The sequence below is a fragment of the Solea senegalensis genome, linkage group LG5 (genome assembly GCF_019176455.1).
Source record: "Solea senegalensis isolate Sse05_10M linkage group LG5, IFAPA_SoseM_1, whole genome shotgun sequence".
Taxonomy (NCBI): domain Eukaryota; kingdom Metazoa; phylum Chordata; class Actinopteri; order Pleuronectiformes; family Soleidae; genus Solea; species Solea senegalensis.
The window spans coordinates 20,220,430-20,243,678 of record NC_058025.1 but is presented as its reverse complement, the minus strand read 5'-3'; the positions used below and the strand labels follow the sequence as shown (position 1 = coordinate 20,243,678).

At 40.4% G+C, this 23,249-nt stretch overlaps 2 protein-coding genes and 2 non-coding genes across 7 annotated transcripts; all 4 read right to left on the bottom strand.

Annotated features, from left to right (window-relative positions):
- Positions 1 to 710: 710 nt before the first annotated feature.
- LOC122769741 (formin-binding protein 1-like) lies at positions 711 to 14,766 on the bottom strand. Of its 4 annotated transcripts, none has more exons than XM_044026534.1 (18): positions 14,323 to 14,766; positions 13,412 to 13,527; positions 11,710 to 11,760; positions 11,174 to 11,321; positions 10,896 to 10,958; positions 10,706 to 10,801; positions 10,166 to 10,192; positions 9,269 to 9,397; positions 9,029 to 9,175; positions 6,921 to 7,097; positions 6,613 to 6,804; positions 6,362 to 6,376; positions 6,152 to 6,261; positions 5,611 to 5,743; positions 4,006 to 4,151; positions 3,061 to 3,197; positions 2,688 to 2,846; positions 711 to 897 (listed from the first exon to the last, which is right to left on the bottom strand). In XM_044026534.1, exons 1-18 carry the CDS (start codon positions 14,350 to 14,352, stop codon positions 869 to 871), a joined length of 1,905 nt encoding a protein of 634 aa, XP_043882469.1. In that variant the 5' UTR covers positions 14,353 to 14,766; the 3' UTR covers positions 711 to 868. The 4 variants fall into 4 exon arrangements, with proteins under 4 accessions (XP_043882469.1, XP_043882472.1, XP_043882470.1 ...); XM_044026537.1 differs by having other exon boundaries at positions 6,613 to 6,774; positions 14,323 to 14,765; XM_044026535.1 differs by having other exon boundaries at positions 10,166 to 10,180; positions 14,323 to 14,765.
- Positions 7,302 to 7,373, bottom strand: trnap-cgg. The gene has a single exon. It is a non-coding gene; the product is annotated as a tRNA-Pro (tRNA).
- trnap-cgg lies at positions 8,191 to 8,262 on the bottom strand. Its single transcript has one exon. It is a non-coding gene; the product is annotated as a tRNA-Pro (tRNA).
- A 3,829-nt stretch (positions 14,767 to 18,595) lies between the features above and the next one.
- On the bottom strand, positions 18,596 to 22,835 carry med27 (mediator complex subunit 27). The gene is made up of 8 exons (XM_044025381.1): positions 22,613 to 22,835; positions 21,462 to 21,606; positions 20,769 to 20,899; positions 19,409 to 19,502; positions 19,215 to 19,322; positions 19,078 to 19,119; positions 18,925 to 19,002; positions 18,596 to 18,773 (listed from the first exon to the last, which is right to left on the bottom strand). Exons 1-8 carry the CDS (start codon positions 22,813 to 22,815, stop codon positions 18,639 to 18,641), a joined length of 936 nt encoding a protein of 311 aa, XP_043881316.1. The 5' UTR covers positions 22,816 to 22,835; the 3' UTR covers positions 18,596 to 18,638.
- Between the last annotated feature and the right edge of the window lie 414 nt (positions 22,836 to 23,249).

Below are 23,249 nucleotides of genomic sequence, written 5' to 3'. Positions count from 1 at the left end.
TACAGTACGGTACGGTTTAAAACAGTAAAGCCCTGGCTCAGGCTTGCGTTTTGACTGAGAACAGAACATTTACTATGTAGCGACGACAACAAACAACAACATTGAATGCGACACAATGGACAACAACGGAGGACATCCAGCAGCTGCTTTTTTTCCTGCTTGATTTGTGGCTGTTTGTCTCAACAAGACATTAGTGTTTTGGTACCATTCCTAATGGAAACATAAAAACAAATAAAAACCGTACCGAACTGTTCTACTCAGTGGAAACATGGCTTAAGTGAATGAGCAGTGTTTCCTTTGAAGCATCCCACAAACTGATACAGATCATCTATTAATTCTGACATTTTTCAGTGTTGTCTATATCACTTTCTTTAAATGTATGTGTATAAGCATTTCACAATTCAGAAAGTGAGTCAAATTACAACAGATCCAGAGTCAGTGTGATAAAAACAAAACAGAAACATATTAAATAACAGAGACTGATGAGTGATAACCAATAACCCAATCTGAAACTTTTCAGGACTAGTTTCTGGTTGAAAACAGGTCAAAACCACAGAAACCTCATTTATATATTATAGAGTGTAATTAAGTCAGTTTTGGTTACATTTACTGATCAGTTTGATAAAGTTAAACTCGCCATCCGATTTCTGCTGATCATTTTTTAACATCTAAACTTCACTTTGGGACCTGTCTAATATCTGATTCATTTATTTTTGCTTGTCACGAATCGACAACAGTCTGTCAGCTGATTGGTCAAAATATCTGAGGAGTTAAACTGTCCAATGAAAAGCTGTTACCGCACTTCCTCTGAGCTCTTTCCTTTACATCACTTCCTGTGGCGAGATGTCCTCGTTGGTCGGTTACTGCGCTAGACTAGACGACTACTCTGCACAAAGCCTACAAGATATAGACAAACAGGTAGAGAGAGAGACAGGTATGTTAGAGGCCATAGAGTGAGACAGGAGGTCATGGTTAGGGTTCTGATCATACTGCTCATAATTCATAATAATCACTTATTTAACAATAGCTGAAAATCAGGTGTACAGATGTTTGACATATTCACTGACTGTCTGTTAGTGACTGACAGCACATCAGTCAGTCTGTGAATAAACAGATTCATTCTACAGTAGCCTGATATCAATGATACTGATTATTGATACTGATCCCACAAACATAAGCTTCCAATCAGACTACATAAATCCAGAAGCTGTGTGTCAGTTTTGGCTCTGCCAACTCGACCTAAGGCTCTCAGCAGAGACACAAGGAAAACTTTTAGACACTTTACAAAACGCTCACATAATAAAATCTATGCCTTTTTAAGGAGGTGGAGCCTGATAAAAGACACTCGTAGTCTACAGATGCACAATCTGTGGTTATCCAGTTTACTGCAGGTTTAAACCCATTTTTTTTATGAGTTATAACAGCTGTTCACTACTTAATAAGTTACCGCGGTGATTTTCCGTGGTAACTTAACCATCACCATAGTGATGGACACATAACCTGCTGCGGAGCGGCTCAATAAAAGCTTTGCCCACTGGCCAATCAGATTTCTTGAAGTCACACTTGGGACGAATCATGTGAGGGTTCCTGAAGGAAGGGGGCGGCCCCATCCATCTTCTTCGTGTCATTATTTCCTGTTGGCTGCAGCGATGTCACAGACATTGACTAAAGCTCGAAAGAGTCGTTGATGTTTTCACATGTGAAAGTTAGCGAGTAACAAACAAACTGTCACTAATGGTGCGTTCACACTGAATGCAATGCAAGCATTTTGCCCAAGGAGATTATATACAAAAACAATACAAAAACACAAGGGAAACGTTGGTTTCTTGTCAGTGGCGCCTAGTGGTTTGAATCGTGTTAATCCGATGACAACAGGGAATTCACATTATTTGCTCGAGTGAGTTTTGCCTGACACAAGGTGGTGAACGCCAAACAACCAGTCTGCTATGGTCCTGGTGTTGTGTACGTGCAGACTCCAAGCTAGCACGCCTGAGCAAAGCAGGACAGGTCAGAGCAGGAACTAGTGTGTGTGTGTGTGTGTGTGCGTGTGTTACTTGATTCAAAGTGGTGTTCACACTGTTGTTGGTTAGTTCAACCATTATCGTCAGTCAAGCAGTAACAGGTTGTGATTACTTTGAAACACAGATGATATTGTGACGCCAGGTGAAAAATTGCCTTCCGTATGGTGTGAACACACTCACACACGCGCGCGCGCGCACACACACACACACACCATGTGACCTCTTGGTAAACGTGTGGTTGGCTGTAGACAATGAAGACACGGTGTGGATATAATAGAGGGGCTTCGAGTACAGACCTCAGATATTCAGCACAGAGACAGGCAGAGCAAATAGACAAGACATGCTGCTATAACCATAGCAACCAATGTGTTGACATTCAGAGGTCAGAGATCATGTGGTGGGATGGGGTCACATGATTTTAGTGTTTGTAGACGTCAATAAAAAAAGTCATGGCAACATCAGATATACGTCATATATGGAGGTCACTGAAAAGTCATGTTTGAGTCAGATTTGATTCATATACAGAAGTGGTTGTGTAAGAGGTCATTTAAAGGTCATGTAAAGGTGTTAAGTAGGTCATATATGGAGGTCATTTAAATGTCAGATGAAGGTCATATACAGAGGTAGTTTACACACTATGTGAATGTCATATATACGTCTTGGCACCTTTGGCGCTGCTGTCCAGGAAGACTTTGATGTAAGAAGTGGGGACATATCCTTCCTCCTCCAGGTTCCTCCGCACTCTGGTCCAACCGTCTCCTTTATCTTCTTCCACCACAGAAAGCAGTTCTCCCTCCACCATGGATAGAGTACCTTCATTCTGACCTGCAAAGATTCAGTGACATGGTCAAATCATTTTGGGTGTGCAGTGTTTTGGCAACAGAGATTACAGACAATCACAGATCTGCAACTAAATGTTTACAATATAAGGAAAAGTCATACTGAATCAGTATACTATTGCAGGGATACCAACAGTCCTCCTCTGTGACCCCTGAGGACCTCACTGTATATCTGTACATAAAAAACAACCTTAAAATACCTTGAAATGGGTAAAGAGACTTGCAGGTGCCAATACTTGGCAAGGGCTCTTCGTCATCAAAGTCTTCATCAAACTCTGAACTGCGAGACTTAAAGTGAAGCTCAGCATTGTGGTCCTCGGTGTAGCTGCCGTCAGGACTGAGAAAAACACAGTTAGAGAAGACTGTTCACAGTCTACATACAATGAATACCTGAGAAAGTCATAATAACCTGTCAGAAAGTGTCCATATCATGGATCATCTGCAAATTCATAATATTTTCTTCGTTAAAGATATAATATACACTTTTCTGCATTTTTGAGTAGTGCACTTAGATTAGCCAAAATATTTCCAATATGCTTTAAATCCATAGAAATCCATTCTGTCATCTGCTTTGTAGACATGCTGATACAAAGGGTTTGGCTTTTAAAATCTCCATAAACAACAAACTTTAAAATGCTATAAATCCTCATCTGTACTCAATAAAACGCCAGAACTGCAAATCCATGGATTTACTTTTCCTGCAAATATTTCACAATAAAATTCTCAAAAAATGATTGAAACAGGGAACAGAAACATTACAGTGCTTTTACTTTGAAATGGACGAGTTGTGTTTGTGACACACACGACAAAAGCGGAAATCCGGCTCTCAGCTTTCACTGCTCTTCAGTAGTGATCAGAGAGAGAGTCAGGGAGGGGAAGTCAATCAGTGTCAAACGTATATGATGGTATGCAACTTACAAAATGTTTAAAAAAACAAAAAGAAACTAATCTGGAATACAAAGCAAAGAACGAGAGGATAAGTCACTCATTATCATACTAGTTATTGTCTTGATGTTTTGGTTGAGAGAGAGACTGCAGCAGTGATTACATACTGTGCTTTTAAGCCATAATCCACATTCCAAAAAACCTTCATCAACATACTCTCCTTGACAGAAATAGAAATTCAGAAATATTTAGTAGAGCACCTCTCTCTACTGGCAGGACTGCGATTGTCCAGCTGTTTCAGGCTGCTGCTGCCTGGTGTTGTCGCCTGGGAATTTAACCCACAACCTCCACTCTGTCTTCTGGTGCTGTGATCAGACAGTCTGCTGTCCACCTCTGACAACCATGTCTACAGTAACAGACAGACACTCGTGTTAGCATTCAAGCTGACATGAACGTGAGCACAGATTACTTACACACACTTTCAGATAATATGTTAATATGTATATGCATTAACATACACACTAACAACATACACACTAACGTGTACGTTGATGTTTGTGCATACGTGTACATTAACATGTACACTAACTTGTACTAAAACGTTCTTTAATCAGTATACTGCACCTAATCACATACATGCTTATAATAAATAAAAACATGTACAGTGCTTAACACATTTATTAGACAACCTGTCATGAGACGACATAAATACTTTAGAAATCTTTGAAAAACTTAAAACAGTTATTAACAGTTAACTGTTATTAACTGTTATTTATTTGGCAAATAACTTCATTCATCTGTTTATGCCCAAATTAGAGCCATCTCACTGAGCTTCTCTGAGAAGCATAACAATCAACCACTAAATCTATTTTTTTCTGTTCAGGAATGCACCAAAGTGAATAACTATAATTTAACATCGTAGTAGAAATAATAATAGTAAATGCTCTGTATTTATATAGAGCTTTTCTAGTCTTGATGACCACTCCAAGCTGCTTTACACTACAGTTTTGCCATTCACCCATTCACTCACACTTTCATACAGCGCATCTCATTCACTCATCTTTCATACCCGCTCACAAACTGCCGGCAACAGACGTCAGGAGCAACATGGGGTTAAGTGTCTTGCCCAAGGACACATCGGCATGTAGACTAGCGGAGCTCTGAATGATAATAACAACAATAATAACTATATTTTAGCATTAATAATATAATTTCAGGTAAAGCGCTTCTACATATTGGTGTAATAACCAATAGAAAAACTGCTGTGACTTTGGGTGGTATGTTAACATGAGCGCTTCCAGGAAGACGAACAGCTCCTCTTAGTCATTTCTTCTGCTATTAAGCTGCTGAATGCAGAATCACTTCAGACACATCACAATGTAACTGACTTCAGGCAACTTTACATTCACACGTTTGTTTCATGTATTCTCACATTTAATCTGTATTTATCACTGTTTTTATTCTTTTTATTTTATAGATATTTAGTCTTAAACTTACTTTAAAAGACTTTTTTTTCTGCTCTTTGCTTTTCCTATGTGTGTAGTAGATTCCCATATACCAAACTGTTTCCTCTGGCATTCATCATGTATGAGAGTGTGTATGAAGTATGAAGTGATCGGTGCACTGCCACAATAAAACAAGCTATCATACATGTTTGGTATAATGATTGTTATACAGTTTAACACAGAAACTCACATCTGCCAGAAATCTATGGCGTTATATTTGGGCCACATTCTTCGCATTGTTCCTTCGAGAATGTGGCCCAAATATAACGCCATAGAAATCTGCACGATGTGAGTACAGTGATATAGTGTGGGTACAGACTGTGTACAGTGTGTACTGTATGTAGTATTTGTGGTATAAACCTGGTTCCTCCTCAGCTCCTCCTCCAGTCTCTGCAGACTCTGCTTCACTTCCTCCAGTCGAGGCTCCACACTGCTGGCATCGCCCATCTGAGGACTTTGTTCATAAACCTCCCTCATCTTCAGCAGAGCATTTCTAAAACACACAAACACACACACACAGCAAGTGTTAAATTCAAAACTCAACACAAAATAATAGACACAATGTGCCTCCAATTGCACCAGTGATTTTATCTAGTTATGGCTTGACTTCTAGAGGTGGAAGAACATGCTTTCATGCGGTAACACAATAACACAAACAAACATCTCATGTTCAGGTTCTTTTTATAAAACAAAAAACACTCCAGCAGGAATCAGACGGTGTCAAGTGTATAAAAATGAGATAAACGTGTCAGAGGTCAAATGTAAAAGAGCTGCAGTACAACCAGTGCAGACACATACGTTTAACACATACTGTACATCATTGTGTTTTCTTTTGGTCAAGTTTGAAAGTTTTCTCAGTGATTCATCTGTGTGTGTGTGTGTGCGTGTGTGTGTGTGTTACCTCTGCTCCCTCTCTCTTTGAATCTCCTGGTTGATGTTGTTGATTCTCGTCTGAAGTTTCTTTCGCCTCTGTTCTGGAGGCAGGTGACTACAGTCTGCAGGACTGGAGCCCTTGTAACAGTATCAGCACATTCAGAATTACAACACATTAGGATAACACATCACTGTAAACACCACGTGGTAACACACCTGTGACCGCTAAGATACTGACCAGTTTGAGGGACAGCTGCTCAGAGTAGCAAAAAAGAAACGACAGACATTAATGACACTTTGGAGTTTATACATACAGTATATAGTACTTACACAGTATATGCCATATTTTAAGAGCCTCTTTTGCCAACGGCTTCTTTTAGCTGTTTCTGTTTATCACCATGTATTCATGTTTGAGACTCCTGGTATAAAGTATATAAATATAAATAGATATATTTAAAGTCATATATATATATATATATATATACGTACCCCTCTCTTGAGGTTGCGCAGACACTGCTTCCTGGTTCTGGAGCCAGAGGACATGAGGTCATTAAGCCGCTGTGTGATTGGTTCTCTTGAAGCAGGGGGTGGGGATTGCGAAGTGCTGTCCACACCCCCAGGTGAAGGTGAGGTTGGGGGCGGAGGGGGAGGCTGTCGGGGGGAGGAGAGGAGGGTCAACAGCTGAAGAATGAGAGATAGATAGACAGGTAGATAGACAGGTAGATAGATATATATGGATTAGGTCAGTAAAGCCAAGTGAAGACCACGGGCGTGTTTGAAGAATGCTGTTTGTCTACCTTGTTTTTTCGTATAAAGGGCCACAACTTCCTGCTGTGTCTCCGCCCCTCTGTCCGGTTGTCAAGGTAACTTGATTCTGAAATACTCCTCCTCATTGTGGCACTGTAATCTTCAAACTCAACATTGCCTGGAGGGTCGAAGCCTGATTTATACACTTCCACCACCTGACGGGTGTCCTGCACACACACACACACACACACACAGAAATACCCACACTGCGTTACATCTGACATTATCATGTCCCAGTGTCATCTATGCCTCTAAAAGGCCACTTGTTCCATGTTTACGAAGTATAATTGCTTTTCATGGAGGTAGTTAGTCATGGTCACCCAAATTTCTTTAATCAGAATAATTACTCACATCTGGCCTACAGCTGTGCAGGGCTCGTCCGGGATTTGAACCCGGGACCTCTCACACCCGAAGCGAGAATCATACCCCTAGACCAACGAGCCTCATACATGGTTTGCCTTTGTTTTTTCTTTGGCCAAATCCTGTCCCTCCACCACCTCACTCTGGGCTCGTCTCACAATCAAATTGCCTATTCGACCAACTCAGTTATACGCATATAACCCAATTGTTGTCTCTACATTAAGAATCTGGCTCCAGTTCAGATGTGCTTTTGGACTCCAAGGATAGTCCCTTAGGGATAGGCCTCTTCTCTATGGCAGAAATCAGGCCACGTCAGATTAAGGGATCTTTACATTAACAACATGTTTGCTAGCTTTAGTGAACTGTGTGTAAAATGTAACCTCCCAGAAACTAAATTATTCCGGTACTTTCAGGTCTGCAATTTTGTTAAATTAAATCATGCTTATTTTTCCTACATTTCTCCTAACTCCATAATTGACTGGACATCCCCATAAACCAGAAAGTCCATATCTCAAAAATCTATATTTTAATCTCCCAATCTACAGAGGATCACCCTATGATTGATGATATAAACAAACTGAAGACACTACAGGATAAATGAATTGTTCACCAACGATACACACTCCTGACATCACACTGTCATGTCAACACTTGTATTGACATTTATTTTATTATTGTGTATTATTATTATTATAATTATTGTTTACGTATTTATTCATGTTGTATGATAGCTGTCGGGGGTGGACTAGGGGGTGGAGGGTGGCATTTGGAAAAAGTGATACTGTATCTTTGTAAAACGAAAAGCCAGGTAGTTCTGCATTAGATTACACCTGAGTACAGATCATTTTATCAATCCCGGAGGAAACTGTACAAACTTTAGTGCAATCCCACTACTGTGCAGGGCTCGTCCGGGATTTGAACCCGGGACCTCTCACACCCGAAGCGAGAATCATACCCCTAGACCAACGAGCCTCATGTTGAGAGAAACAGACTCAATTTCCTATAACCGTTACGTGTTCAGGCAGATGTTTGTTTCATCACAGACTTGAGATTTTCTTCAGAGTTTTACATGAAGGTCGATGTTTTTGTTCTGGAGCTGGTAATTCAAGATGGTGAAGCATTTTTCTGTCAAAGCATTAAATGTTGTCCAGATGACTTCAGTTGGGGAATTTAAATGTACATATACATCTATATATCTAAGGTCCAGCAACCAAGGGGAAAAAGAAAGACTGAATTCACACAAAGAAGAAGATCCCATACAAAGTTAATGCAAAGACCCAAGTAGTAGCAAATGTCATGCCTGATCAAGCAGATGTGAAATTCACATCGTTCTCTTTGGTCACTCCAGTTTAAATATTTGAACTCAAGCTAAAGTCATGATGTCACAGCAGCCAATTAGAATTGAGTTTCTCCGAGCGTCCCAGTGCTGAATCAGAAATGGAGGAGCACCGTTTGTCTGTGTGGACCTGGAGCAAATGAGCGAGATCAACCAAAGAGGGAGAGGGCTTGACTTAAACTGAGCGAGGAAGCCTGGTCATACCCGCTCATTTCTGAAAGTATGTGTGTATCACTTGATTCAAGCCACTATGAATGTAGTTAGCATAGTAGTCACCGGTTACTCCTGCAGAGTAACACGAAAATCAATGTGCATTCAGTGCAAATGTTCCAGCGAAGTAAAGCACATGCCCTGAGGCACACATTAGTCCATGATTCTCCGGAACTATGCCAGATTTCTCACCATCCTGGGCTGGATGCTCTCTGCAGCATCCATCATGGCGTCCAAGCAGCGACTGACGACAGGAAGAATTTTCCTCTCAGCTTCTGCTGACGAACGCATCGCTTCACAGACTCTCTCGATGCGCCGCTCCTCCATGTCCTGGATACGCTGTGAAACACAGTACACATGTTATTCCAGTCTATAGGACTATAGGGCAGGTGGTACTTTACCCAGTGCCAGGATATAGTAGCACTCAATTACCTGGTATATAACTGGTACCAGAGTGTGGTAGTGCTGGTGCTGGTCCTGGTTAAACTGGTTTAAACTGGTCACATAGTCTTTCCTTGACTCTTCGGCAGCTTGTTGTTTCTGTTGTGCTGTCTGACGAGCCTGAAACCAGCAGACACAAGAAAACACAGGACAGTGAGTTTCTCAAACACCACAAACTCCACCATGTAGCAATCTATTGTGATGTCACTCACTGGTGTGTGTGTGTGTGTGTGTGTGTGTGTGTGTGTGTGTGTGAAGTGCCTTGGGTTTGATCTTTGGCAACCATATTAGGAAGAGCAGGGGTGAATCTAACTGGGAAGCTTGGCCACTGCACACCCACCTACTCCAGCAACCATGCACCTATCTGACAGCATGCCAAGCTTTATGGTCTAGTTGACTCTGAATGGGACCAGAACTTACAGAAACAATATCATGCTGTACCACATGTGTGTGAGGGTTTTCTCCCACAGTCCAAACACATGCAGATTTGGGGATTAGGCAAATAGGACACTTTGAATTGACCGTAGGTTTAAGCATGAGATTGGATGGTGGTTTGTCTCTATGTGGCTCTGTGATGGACTGGTACCTTGCCTTTTGCTCTATGTCAGCTGAGATTGGCACTAGCGTCCCCCACATCCCTCGTGAATGAATGAATATCATGCTGCACTGAGGAGAGGAGGAGACCAAAATCCCCTTGGGAAAATGTTCACAACCAAATGACAAATAGGCTCAGATTTGCCCCCCTTGTGGCCATTAAAGATAATTTAGGTTTCTTCGACAACACTTCTGTGTTGGCTTCGCTTTCCAGACATTTTGTTATAATGAGTTAATTAGTGATTTAACAAATGTAGCCGGAGACTGTGCGACTAACGTGAGTAGGCGGCTTACCTTCATAGAGCAGCGCTGAGAGGCATTCAGGTGAGAGAAAGACAGGAGTTGAGATTAGCATGTGGTATCAGCTGTTTCACTGATGCTTTAAATGCATTCATAATGAATGTATGATTCATTTTTGGGAGCAATAACATTACATATTAAGTCAGTACAAATTTCAAAGTCATATGGGACTGGTGTGGTACTGGTGTGACCTCGCCATTGAGATTCTTCCAATGTCCCGATGCTTTGTCACAAATGGAGGACAGAGTTGCAGTTGTTGTGACGTAATCTGTGTGTATGTTATCTGAGGATTATACTATCTGGTTAGTTCTGAAAATACAGTATGTGTGTCACATGATTCAAGCTTTTGATGGCACTTTACTATGAACATAGTTGGCTCTACCATAAGCCCCAGGAGAGAGGTTGTGCTTGTGTTTACGTTTACAATAAGTACACACACATGATCTAGCGCACACCATTGTGTGAGTAACACGCATTGAAAAACACACTTTTTCACGATAGTCTTGAATGCACAAAATGTTTATTGATAAAAACCTTTTCTCCATCTGTCTTGTTGTCAAGGTCAATTCTGTCAGAGATGTGTTGAGCTCGTTCGGCCTCTTTGCAGTCACGCTCGAAGCGACGTTTACTCTGAACAAGAAAACAAAATGAATGTGTTTCATATGTTTAACCTTATTACACCTCAATTAAAAAAAGTGTGTGTGTGTGTGTGTGTGTCACTCACAGACTCCAGCTGTTTCCACGAGCTTTCAATGTGCTGCTGGGCACGGCGGCCATCTTGGAAATGCTACAACAAGGACACAAACTCTTCAGCCTTGAATATACTTGTGTTTAATCAGTCTTCATCAAAGCATATGAGTTACTACTCTTTTATTCATTTAATATAATAACTTTGTTGTTGTTTGTTCAAGTTCAAGTTTATATTTAATGTGTGTCAGGTGATGAAATAAGTTTCACTGTTGCCACCAGCCGTGCTTGACTTTTGTTTGACTGTTTACTCACAGTTTTCCTCTCGGTCTTCAGCTCTTGAGTGTATCGTGTCAGCTCACAGACGATCTGTGTGTTCAGGTTTTCAGCAAGTTCTTCTTTCTGAACTGCAACTTCATTCAGCTGACGGAGAGTCGCTGCAAACGCCAAACACCAAGTGTACCTGCAACAACCGATCGTATGTCACGTGTAACTGGGACATCACATCAAACACCTGAAAAAGACACCTCTACATCTGTAACAACCCCCACTTCTGATTTTGAAAAGTGACACAGATTGGGCTGGGAGCAGAGAGAGGGAGGGGCGTGGTCTGGTAGTGAGTTTGACATCAGTTGCAGCTGTGGGGAATTCTCTCAATGGCTCACACACTGTGCTCCAAGCGGTGGAGAGAGAAAGGCAGGGAAGCAACACAGTTTTTATAAAAGGGGGAGGAGTCTGGGACAATTTTCACCTGGCTCAGTCAAAAACATTACTTGATACCCACATATATCTATTGGTTTAGTTGCACTTTAAATGACTAATATAAAGACAGAAACATGAAGATGACTGACCTGCTCTCATCTTCTCTACTTCTCTTGGGATGATACTTCTTAGATAGGTTCCTGCAGACAGACAGAAAGACCGACAGAGAGACAGGCAGGCACAGAGAAAAGTGAGCCAGGTTAGGTTCTAGAGACCTTTCTTCAGATCCACATATGCCCCAGACAAAACCATAAACCTCAAAGACGTCTACATAATCTCTAGTCAGGAATTTATCATTGTTCATTTTATAAAACATTGCACAGCATCCATTTGCCATGTTTAGCAGGAAGAGTACACGTGTTACTGATCTCATTAGTGATTGATCCGTCAGGTTCATGTAGGTCAGGAAAGTGTGACAGTGAAGCAGCGTTAACCCTGAAACTGAAGGGCTAAATGGAACTCAGTCATCCATAATGTGATTATTCACATCTGTGCCAAATAATCAAATGATCCCACTTAAAACTGTCAAAATGGCTTTTGTGCAAAGGACCAATAGATCTGCTGAGGATGCAGAATAACTGATCAATACTCGCTCCATCATCTTTAAGGTGATTTCTGAAAGGAAAACCAGATAACTTTGTAGCTTGGTGGGCAGGATACTATTAGAATATTTATTTACTATTCACTAAACAAAGAGCACATTCAGTTTCCCATGTTTTGCCAGTGGTAACTATTGCACTGTTAAAAACTAACTCAAGAAATGTGTAATGGGTGTGAATGACGACAGTGAAGTGCCACTGTTGGTGATTTCATATCATAATGAGTGAGTGAGAGTGATAACCTGGCTTGAAAATGGATTTGTGGTGAATCTCATTTAAAAATGTTCCTTAAAACCTGAAGATGAAATTGTTTAGTGGAATATAATGTGACTTTGTATAGCATGCAGCAGCAGTCCCGTCTGTTGATCTTGGATAGTTTTGTGTCTTAGAGTTTTTATGATTATTTTACTGTTCCAAAATGCAGGTGTTGCTTTTTTGGTGATGTTTTATTTGTGTAAACACAATATTTCTGTTTAGGACACGATGATTTATTATGGTAACTGTAATTTTAAGCTAATGTTTCTGAATCGCCTCACCATGGGTGAGGTTCAACAAATCTGCTGTGCAGCACTATAATTATGACCAACACTGAACTGACATTCTGTATATTAATGCATGGAGACTAGTATGGACGCAAGATATTGGACTTTTTGATGAAATCCAATACGCCGATATATCTGGAGTGTTTGGGCCAATAACCGATACTGATATGTTTTTATCCTGCACCCAAGTGCAGAGGTCATTTAGTCTCTTCTGTGGTGAAATTAACACAATGTTTTGATTAATCATGTCACAGCAGATGTAGATATACATTTTCTTCATTGAATATTTGCAGGAAGCCAACTTTAAAGTCAAGGACGTAACAGCCTATAGTCTATTTAGTCTGCTGTTACAGTCATTAATCATATCGGCAAATCTTGGTGTGTTTATTTTAAAGCCAATATCGGCCGATACTGATATTGTGTCAATGACCGAAAATAAGAGAAGGGTGCAGCCTGTGGCCGCTTATGACATGCCTTCTAACCCCGATCCTAAGCCTAGCTGTCAGATGATCTATTATATTATTTTATCTTGGTTAAAGTCTTTGTTTTTATGACACCTTGTGAATCTCTTTGTGAACTGATGTAGAAGTGATGCAGGTCATGTCGGGGTCATGGCAGAGCAGTGTATAGGCAACATACTGTACACTTACCTGATTTGTTTGGCATAGCTCATCTCAATTTCAGCTCTCTCTTTAACAAACTTGGTGTATCTCTCTAGGAAGTCGATTCCCCAGCTGGTGTATTTCTCCAGATTATCAAACTGGTCCTGGAATACAACACAAATAACCATCTGTAAATCACTGTTTGGATCAAGCTGGCATACAAATATTACTATTGTTTTATTGTATAAACATTTGACACTTTAATAGATCTGTTATAACAAGTTGAGTACTGTGTATGTACATTGATATTCAGTATCTTAAGACCAAAAGGAAAAACTAACTCAAGCTGAATGTGTTTAGAGGCATTGTCTGATTCTGTCATCTAAAACAAATTAGACTGGTATGACATGTGCTCCTCTTTAAAATGTACGTATGTCGTATAATTATTTGAATGAACGCAACATACAATAAAATGAAATACCTAATTTGCCAAATTCATTATTTGTATAATCTCATTTATGTTAGATGTTAACATACTGAATATCAATGTACAGTCTAATAATCGAAAGCCATTTTTAATCATCATTATTACCATTATTACTATTAGTATCATCATTATTATTATTATTATCATAATACATTTCACACTCAGATTTGGGTCTGGGGTCTCTGTCTGTCTCGGGTCGCGCGCTGCAGCACCAGCATCATGGAGGATGCAGAGCGCGAGCCGCTGTCGTCACTCACCGTGTTGCTATGGCAGAGCAGAGAGAAGCACGAGGGCCTCTCGCTCACTCACTCTCACAAACACACACACACACACACACACACAGGCCGCTTGGTAACCAGGTCTGCACCGGTTAATAACCGGTCACCGCTGCTGGCACACTAAGCAGGAGGCCGTGTTTTACCGGACTATGATCCCGGTGGTTGCCGCGTGCATGAGGCGTGAGCATACGTACCCACAACTCGGTTCCCCAGTTGCAGCTCATGTCTCCGGTCTGTCTCTGTCCCGCTGCGGCTGCTCACTGCTCCGCCTCTCGGCACCGATCCGACGATCACCGCGAGCTGCTGCTGATGCTGCTGCTGCTGATGATGATGATGAAGATGCTGCTGCCGCTGGTGCTGATGCTGATGCTGCTGAACGCCCCGCGCATCCTACATCTACACCCAGCGTCAGACAAACATACTCGTCTGTCTTTCTGTATCTCCCTGTATCTGTCTGTCTGTCTGTTTCTGTCTGCAGCAGCACGACGTAGAGGACGCTGTGGCGCGCGGCGCGTCTCCCCAGAGAGTCTCTTTGTCATCAGCGAGAAGATGCTGTGTGTGTGTGTGTGTGTGTGTCTGGTTACTGCGCATGCTCTCTTTCAGCCCCGCCCTGCTACACACATTACACTGTCCTGGTATTATCACACACACACACACACACACACACACACAGACTGTGCGTCTTACTAATGAATGGATGATCTCTCTTCTCTCTCTTCCATTTTAACTGTAAAATGTACCAGACATAACATGACATGGTTTTAAGTGTTGTAGTGATTTGTAACCATGTGATCACGTAATGGACGACGTCATCACATAGCACACACCAGTTGAGCACTGCACCAGTGCACCAGGTGAACTGTGCAGTTACGTTACACATGGTTTTAAATGATTTGGTCATATTTCTAAAAAACTGTTGCATATGCATCTAAACAAATAAAGTGTGTGGAGTTATTTTGTATGTGTGTTAAATATGGTAAATAAATATACATATATATACAGTATATTGCACATAATGCAGTTTATTGTATTGGCATAAGTGTGTGCATCGACCTTTATATGACATGAGTGTCATATAAATAGGTTTATTTAGGTTTTAATTTTTAAATCATATAATAATTATAGTGAGCAGACAGAGCAGCTGCGATTGCATCAGTCATCCAGCAAGGAGCGCTCTTTTCTCTTTAATCACAATTTTGACATAAAAGGCTGGCAGTGTCAGAGCAAATGTCACAGAGTCCTAAAATCACATATTTAAGGACTCATAAAGTAAAAGTCCCAAGGAGTTGAGAAATCTCAAATCATAGTGTAATTTAGCCACAGAGAGTCGCAGAGTCAGAGTATCAGCGATTCATAACGTTAAAGTCATGCCTCAGAATCACAGATTTAGTGCCAAAGAGTCAAAGCCACAGTTACAGGTCATAAAGTCAAAGTGACACAGATTCACAGTCACAAAGTCATGGAGAATGTGCATCGATGTGTTTCCATCTGCTGGCAAATAATGGTAGTTCATTCACCAAGATAAGCAGTAAGTGCCACTGCTGAAAAAGCTTAAGAAGGCTTAACTTGATGATGTAAAAAAGCTCCAGTAGCTTTGCAGCAAGAAGACCCGCATTCGAACCCTGGAACAAGGGCCTTTCTGCATAGAGTTTGCATGTTCTCCACGTGTTTGTGTGGGTTTTCTCTGGTTCTCTCCGGCTTCCTCCCACAGTCCAAAAACATGCAATATGGAGATTAGGTCAATTGGTCACTCTAAAACTGACCATAGAAGTGAGAGTGAATGGTTGTTTGTCACTGCGATGGACTGGCAAACTGTCCAGGCTGTACTCCGCCTATCGCATGTGACAGCTGAGATTAGCATAGCACCCCCCTTGACCCTCTGTTGGATTATACGGTGGTAGATAATGGATGGAAAAAAAAAAAGAATTACTGAGTGTCATCATTTGTTCTTTTAATCAATCAGTTGTAACAGATGTCACTGTACCTGGGTCTCCGTCCAGCGCTCTGTTTATTCTGTGATTTGAAAGGGCATAAATGAGCATCCCCTGTTCCTGGTGCCATGAACTATTGTCAGCCACAAAGTTATGAAGTCACCAATGAAACATCAAGGGTTGTAGCTCAGTTTAAACATGATTTATGGTGCAGTATAAATAAATAAATAAATATTCAAATATATACATGCAGTTCTACTTTTCACTATCTTTTCAAAATGTCCACAATCATCTGAAGATGATTCTAATTCAGACGGGACTCAGCTGACATGACACCCAAATGTGAAACCACAGGTGACAAACAGTGAAACATATATGTAAGTGGGATAAAAGAGTCCAATGTGAGATCTGTGAAGCAGATGTCTGACAGGATAAATGTCACCTGTGTGATGAAAGAATAAATGTCTGCAGAATCTGTGAAAGCTCCTTTTTCTTTCTGAACCTTCGGCTTCAGATCAGCAGCTGAAAATGTCAGCAAGTCCTTTAAAATCAAATGTAAAAGGTTCGAGGATGACAAGTTTGTAGAACGGAGGTTAGAGTCACATTCACTCATTAAAAATCTGTACTGGAGATCACACGGGTCAGAACAGTGGAGCCATAAAAATACTCAATGTGAAAAAAAAGAGATACTACCAAATTCCAGCTAAGACAAAAGGTAATGATCACAAATATTGCTGTAAAGACAAATGATTAATTAATAGGATTACGAGTCATACATTCAATTTATTGTTTTAGAAAAGCTCAATATAGACTTCTGTTATCATTTGTTGTTGAGATTAACTTTATGGTGAGGGGAAGGCGAAATGAAGGGGCAAAAATATCCTTTAGAGATCAGACTTAAAGGTCCAGTAAGTAAGATTTAGGTGAAATCAATTTCCATCTGGCTGGAATTTAACATATAACAGCAATACTGATAGTTTGTTTTGTAATTTTGAGTTTACAATCCCCTGAATATTATGAATTGTTGCTTTCATTGCTCAAGAATGAGCCATTTATATTTGCATCTTTGGAGGTCACCACGTTGGACTAGGTTAATATCTTGTGGGTTTCCATGATGGCTGCAGGCTTCCACAGGTTCTCCTGCATGCTTGAACGAGTGAGGTGGCAGGTGCTAAATCCTACACACTGTACCTTTAAACACACATAGATTTTATTGGGTGAGCCTTTAGTCAAGTGGCAATTTGTTTTTTTGTTTTTCCTTGTGTCCCTACTGACAGCCATGTTTTTAGTGAGAGCAAGCCTCCGTGTCTCAGACAAGGCTCAATGCAGTCCATGTGTCAATACCTGAACTATCCCTTTAAACCTCGACAAACAAACACAACAATAACTTTGTGACAGCAATAAAGAACGCAATAGCTGTACTACATTTTGATTGGTGTTTTGTGTGGATCAGTGATGTATTATTATTATTATTATTATTATTATAATCATAACTTAATTATTAGTATTATAATTAAATCTGACATTTAAGATCATGAGAGAAATACTCTCACTCCCATCGCGCATCAGCAGGTCGCCCGACTGTTGTAGGTCAAAGGTCACCACCTGTATAGTATGAATATAAATATTAATAAACCATGTTTCAGCTGAATAATGTGTGGATTTGTGCTGGAACATCTCTCTGTGACTGCAGCTGCTGATCAATAATTGATGAAGGTTAGTGATTATTGCTGGAGGATCTTAATGGTCTCAGAGCTTCAGACTCTGCAGGAAACTGACTTCATTAGAAAACTGACTGATGATCAGCCATCATTACTGATCATCACATTAATACAATTATTTCTGAATGTTAATGATAAATCTTCTGACAGATTTGGTCCTGATTACTAATCCTATGAAGTACTAATGTCAATTATTTAGTCTTAATTGCGGTTCCTAAAATAATAATTTTACTACTGAACATATTAAATATTAACTTTAGCAAGTTTAGTCAAGTTAACATAAACATAAAAACCAAGACTACAACTACTATTACTACTACAGTACTACCAATGCTACAATAACATTTGCTTAACACAAACACTGCTGTGAGTATTAATAACTAGTATAATCGTGACTAACAGGGCTATTCTAACACAAACACTGACGCTAACAACTAGAGCTGAACGATTTTGAATAAATATCTAATTACGATTATTTTGACATGAATTGGGATTCCCTTCAGTCTGTATAGTTCAAGAAAAGAATGAATCTAAAATAACATTTTGACACACTCTGGCTTTAACAAATATTGTCTCTCCTGCGATTTGTGAATTGCAGTAGGCTGTGCTGCGATTTCGATAAAATTTGGATTAATTGTTCAGCCCTGCTAGGAACATATTCTACTACTAACACTTATTTCAATAAGTAACAATATTACCACTGCTACTAGCTGCATAGCTGCTAACACTGCTACTTAATAACTTATAACACTGATACTAGTAACATATTAATAACTAGACATTTATGAAAAATGTAATCAAACTTTATTTAAACTTTACAGAGAACACAAACAAAAATACAAAAGGGGGACTTTTTTTTTACATGCGACACGTGTCGTGAAAAGCTTCCAAGGTCCTGAAGTCCCTCCATGTTGGAGGAAGTCCATCCTGAAGGAAACGACCACAGCGCTGACACGGAGACTGGAAGAGTTTAATGTAGCTCCGCAACCAGGTCTACAGGTGAGACAGAAAGGCAGACAGGGAGGTAGGTAAAGAGACACATACACATTTGAGACAGACAAGCAGGCAGATGAGACAGATAAAGAGACACAGTCTATGTGCAGACACACGGAGGTCATTGATTGACTGCTGATCAATTTCTCACCATAAATGATCGAACCACAACATCAGGCATCTGGGGGAGCTGGTAGTGCAGTAGGGCAGTTGTGGCATGATCTGATACCTAGCAAACACCACAACCAATCAGAGCGCTGCTCACTTATTTGATAACAAATTGATAAATACAGGTGAGTCTTACCTTCTGGAAAACCTGGTACTGAGACTTGGTCCAGATGTCCAGCTGGGGGGGAACAGATGGACAGGTTACCATGGAGCCAGAAAGACAAGTTAGAAAAGTATCAGAGGTTACCTGTTGATGTGAGTTTGACCTCTCACCTTTCCATCCTCATTGTAAACATTTTCATTGTATCCTCGAACAACGGTTCTGTCAATGAACAGTGAACGCATCACAAGAATTGCCTTTAACACCTTCTCTAAGGTCACCTGAGAGGGAGACAAGTAAGAAAAACACAATGTTTGCTATGATTCCAAGTTCTACAAATAAAGTAAACGATATTGTATTCTCATACCAACAGTACAGCAGACGTTCCATTGGGTCTGAAGAGCTCAATGGTCATGTCAGGAAACATCCTGCCGATCCGAGAGATGACATCATCCACGTAACTGTACATAGAGGAACACAGTATGACAGTATTGCACTGGACCTTCTGTAGTATTTTACTGTCAGAGTACAGTCACATTTATCATTCACCAAAAACATTCATTTTGTTCATCAACAGTCAGTGTCCAAAGCCAGTAAACATGTCCCTGAATGAAAACCAGAAGACAATTGTCCAGGTGTAGACATGGACTCTTAATGAGGTTGATCATTATGACCGAGACAGGACCAATGAAGACAGGAAGACAGACTGCAATACAGCAGTATTTTAACAGTACACGATACTGTTGTACAGTGACTGTAAAAGTATTGGAACAGTGAGCCCGATTCCTTTATTGTTGCCGTAGACTGAAAACATTTGGGTTTGACATCAAAAGATGAATTTCAGCTTTTACTTCCGTATTTATTTTAACAATGTATCTATTACATTGTTTATCCAACCAATAATTAACACTGAATGTCAACACTCAGTTACACATTGGGTAGGGTAGGTTTTGCCTGTGCAGACTGCACTGAGAAGTGGAACCAACATGAAAACCAGAGAGCTGTCTATGGGTGAAAATCAAGCATTTGCTATTTTAAGAGAAGATGGGAAATCAGAGTCATTGCACAAACATTGGCCAGTACAAGCATTTGGAATGTCCTGAAGAAGAAAGAAACCACTGGTGTACTAAGCAACAGATGTCGAACAGGTAGACCAAGGAAAACATTAGCAGTTGATGACAGAAACATTCTGAGAGCTGTAAAGAAAGACTCTAAAACAACTGTTAGTGACATCAGCAACAACCTCCAGAGGGCAGGAGTGAAGGTATCACAATTTACTGTTCATAGCAGACTTCATGAACAAACGTACAGAGGCTACACCAGAAAATGTAAACCACTGGAATTTGCCAAAAAGTACTGAGACAAGTGTCAAAAATTCTGGGACAAAGTTTAATGTGTGTTCGGGTTACAGCAAAAATAAAATAATTGGCCTCACTGTTCCAATACTTTTAGAGGGCACTGTATGTTAATGTTACATGCTGCTGTAGTATCATACAACGATTGTAGAATTCTAAAGACACACACTACTAGAGTATTAGTATACCCACTACATGATTATAATTGTACACAAAAATCTGCAGAAATACAACAGAACACATCGATGTCATAAAAGCACACACAACCGACAAAATAAGATACATGATTGCAGTATTATAGTAGTACATGCTGCTTCAGTATTTTAACAGCACACACAGATGTTGTAGTATTATTATAATACTGTTACTCACTGAGGAGGTATTACCAGAGTACTGGGTTGGACTTTGGGTCGTCTCTTGGCTGAAGCTCCCATCTGATTGGCTGATCGTTTGAGTGACTGTTGGTTCAACAAACTGGAGGCCAAACTAGCATGGTACTGCAACTACACACACATACACAAAACACATACATGCAAATATGCATCAATGTACACACAACACACATGTTCACACACGGTTAAAGTACACACATCATACAGCAGTGAATGCTGCTCAGTCAGTGAAGTACTGATTGAGTGTGGATCAGCTGTGTGTACATGTGTGCGCACCTGACACCAGGTGTGACAGAAATACTGATAGCAGTTGAAGTGGTCCTATTAGAGAGGCAGATGTTGGTTGCCATGGCAATGAGACATCAATAAGACTTTTACAATGTAATGTCATTAGTAAGTGGATGAGTGATCAAAGAGATTCAGCTGCGCAATCAACTACAAATCACTCCACAAAAGAAAAGGAGAAGCATATGGACAATATGCTTCTCCACCGTCCAAAATCAAAATGTCTCAAATGAAGTTTCAGATTTTTGACCTCTGCATGTTCAAAATACATGCCAACTGATCACTAAAATAAAATAATTTCCCTCCATGTTTATACTATTTTAATAAAATACAAGCTAGCTGGTAATATGATACAATCTATTCATTGTTAGCCTGTTAGCATGGGTACCTTGTTAGACCATTTGTAGGCCTGCAGCAGCTGAGAATATAGAGGAGTTTTATCCTGAACGGGGTCCAGACTGAGCAGACCACTGTTGTGGAGGGGATGAGACTCTGAGGGACGTCCAACCAGACCACTAAGACGCTCCAACTCACTGAGAGACAGACAGGAGAGCAAACAAAATGATTTACTAATATGAAACTAAAGCAATGACTGACTAAATATTTGTGTTTCTTATTTATTGTGTTCCAGACTCAAAGAAATCTGTCATCATGAAGAAGACATGCTCATTAGTAACAATTAAGTGGTAAATATGAACTGAAGATGTCACATTGCTCTACGAATTTGAGGATGAAACTGATCGACCAAGATGCACACCATCACTGTCACATTAAATTAATTAACCCTTCAGCATGGAACCTCTGTGGACTTCTGAGTAATTACCAAAACCAGTTCTGTCTCTAAGACTTAGCTTCTTCTCTCCATACCTCCCCAGTCACACATATCCACAGAGAGAAAGAGTGAGGACTTATCCACATGGAAACAGAACTTTCCCTACACCGTCTTTTTCTTTTACGTTATGTTATAAATGGCACGTTATATAGCCTTAAAACAGGCTAATTAGACAGACTACTCAAGTTATTTTGCAGTTAGGATCAGCATCCATGAGAACCGTGTGGATTCAAGTGTTCATGTGTGAAGGAAACAAAACCCCAGGGGGGTCTGGCGATCCTCCCCCAGAACATTTTCAATTAAGTAGATGCCATTTCGTATATTCTGGTGCATTTTAACACCAAATTAGCACCAGATAATCCTGTTTCTGTGAGAAAACTATTTCTGTGAGATAATTCTGACACAATATAGATCAAAAAAGGGCCCAACATAAAAGTCATTGCAACAGTAATGTTTCGTAGTTTTTCTTTGTCTTCTGGAGTTTAGTGTGTTTTCTTCACCCAAGAGGGTTCTGTGATAAAAACACACAGAGAACAATACACTTTTAAAATAGGGTTAGGGTTCCAGCAGTTTAGTGTGTTTTTCCAACCAGGAGGGCACTTTAGAATGCGTCTGTGCACACCACTGATACACTGATATACATGTAAGTTTTTTGAATGTTCACATCTGTATATCTGTCTGTCTGGAGTCTGGTGTGACGCACTCACTTGAGGTCTCTGTTGACCGACTGCAGGTTGTCCTGGAACTCGGCTATAAACTGCTTCTCACGGCCCTCTAGTGTGTCCCGGTTCTTCATGCCATCCTTCAGGAACTCGAAGACGCGAGTCACGCTAGAGCGGAGCGCCTGGATGCCACTAATCGCGTGAGAGAAAGCTTCTAAATTCACCCCAACGTTCACCACGTCCGCCATCTTCTTTGTTTCCCTGCCGAGTACCGGTGGCGCTCAGAGATGACGTCACTGGGCGATTAAAAAAAAGACGTCACGAACGCCATACTTTATCCATCAATTAAATGTCCATTTAAACCAAATTAATTTCTTACTTTTGTTAAAACCTACAACTGCTACAACTACATTTAAACTGAACTATTGACATGACAGACTGAACCTTTTGTGATTGCTGTAGAGGAGGTTGTTGATTCTACTGCATTACTAGAATAAGAAAGATAAATCTCGCGGTGGCATAACTGCAGAGTTTATATAAATCATTCTCAAACCAATTAGCCCCTTTTTGGTAGAAAGTATAGAGAATGACACTCTCCCTCCCAGCCTATCTAAACGTTATTACATTGATCCCCAAACCAAAAATGATGTTCCTCTCAGTGGTAACTGCAAAATAATGATTA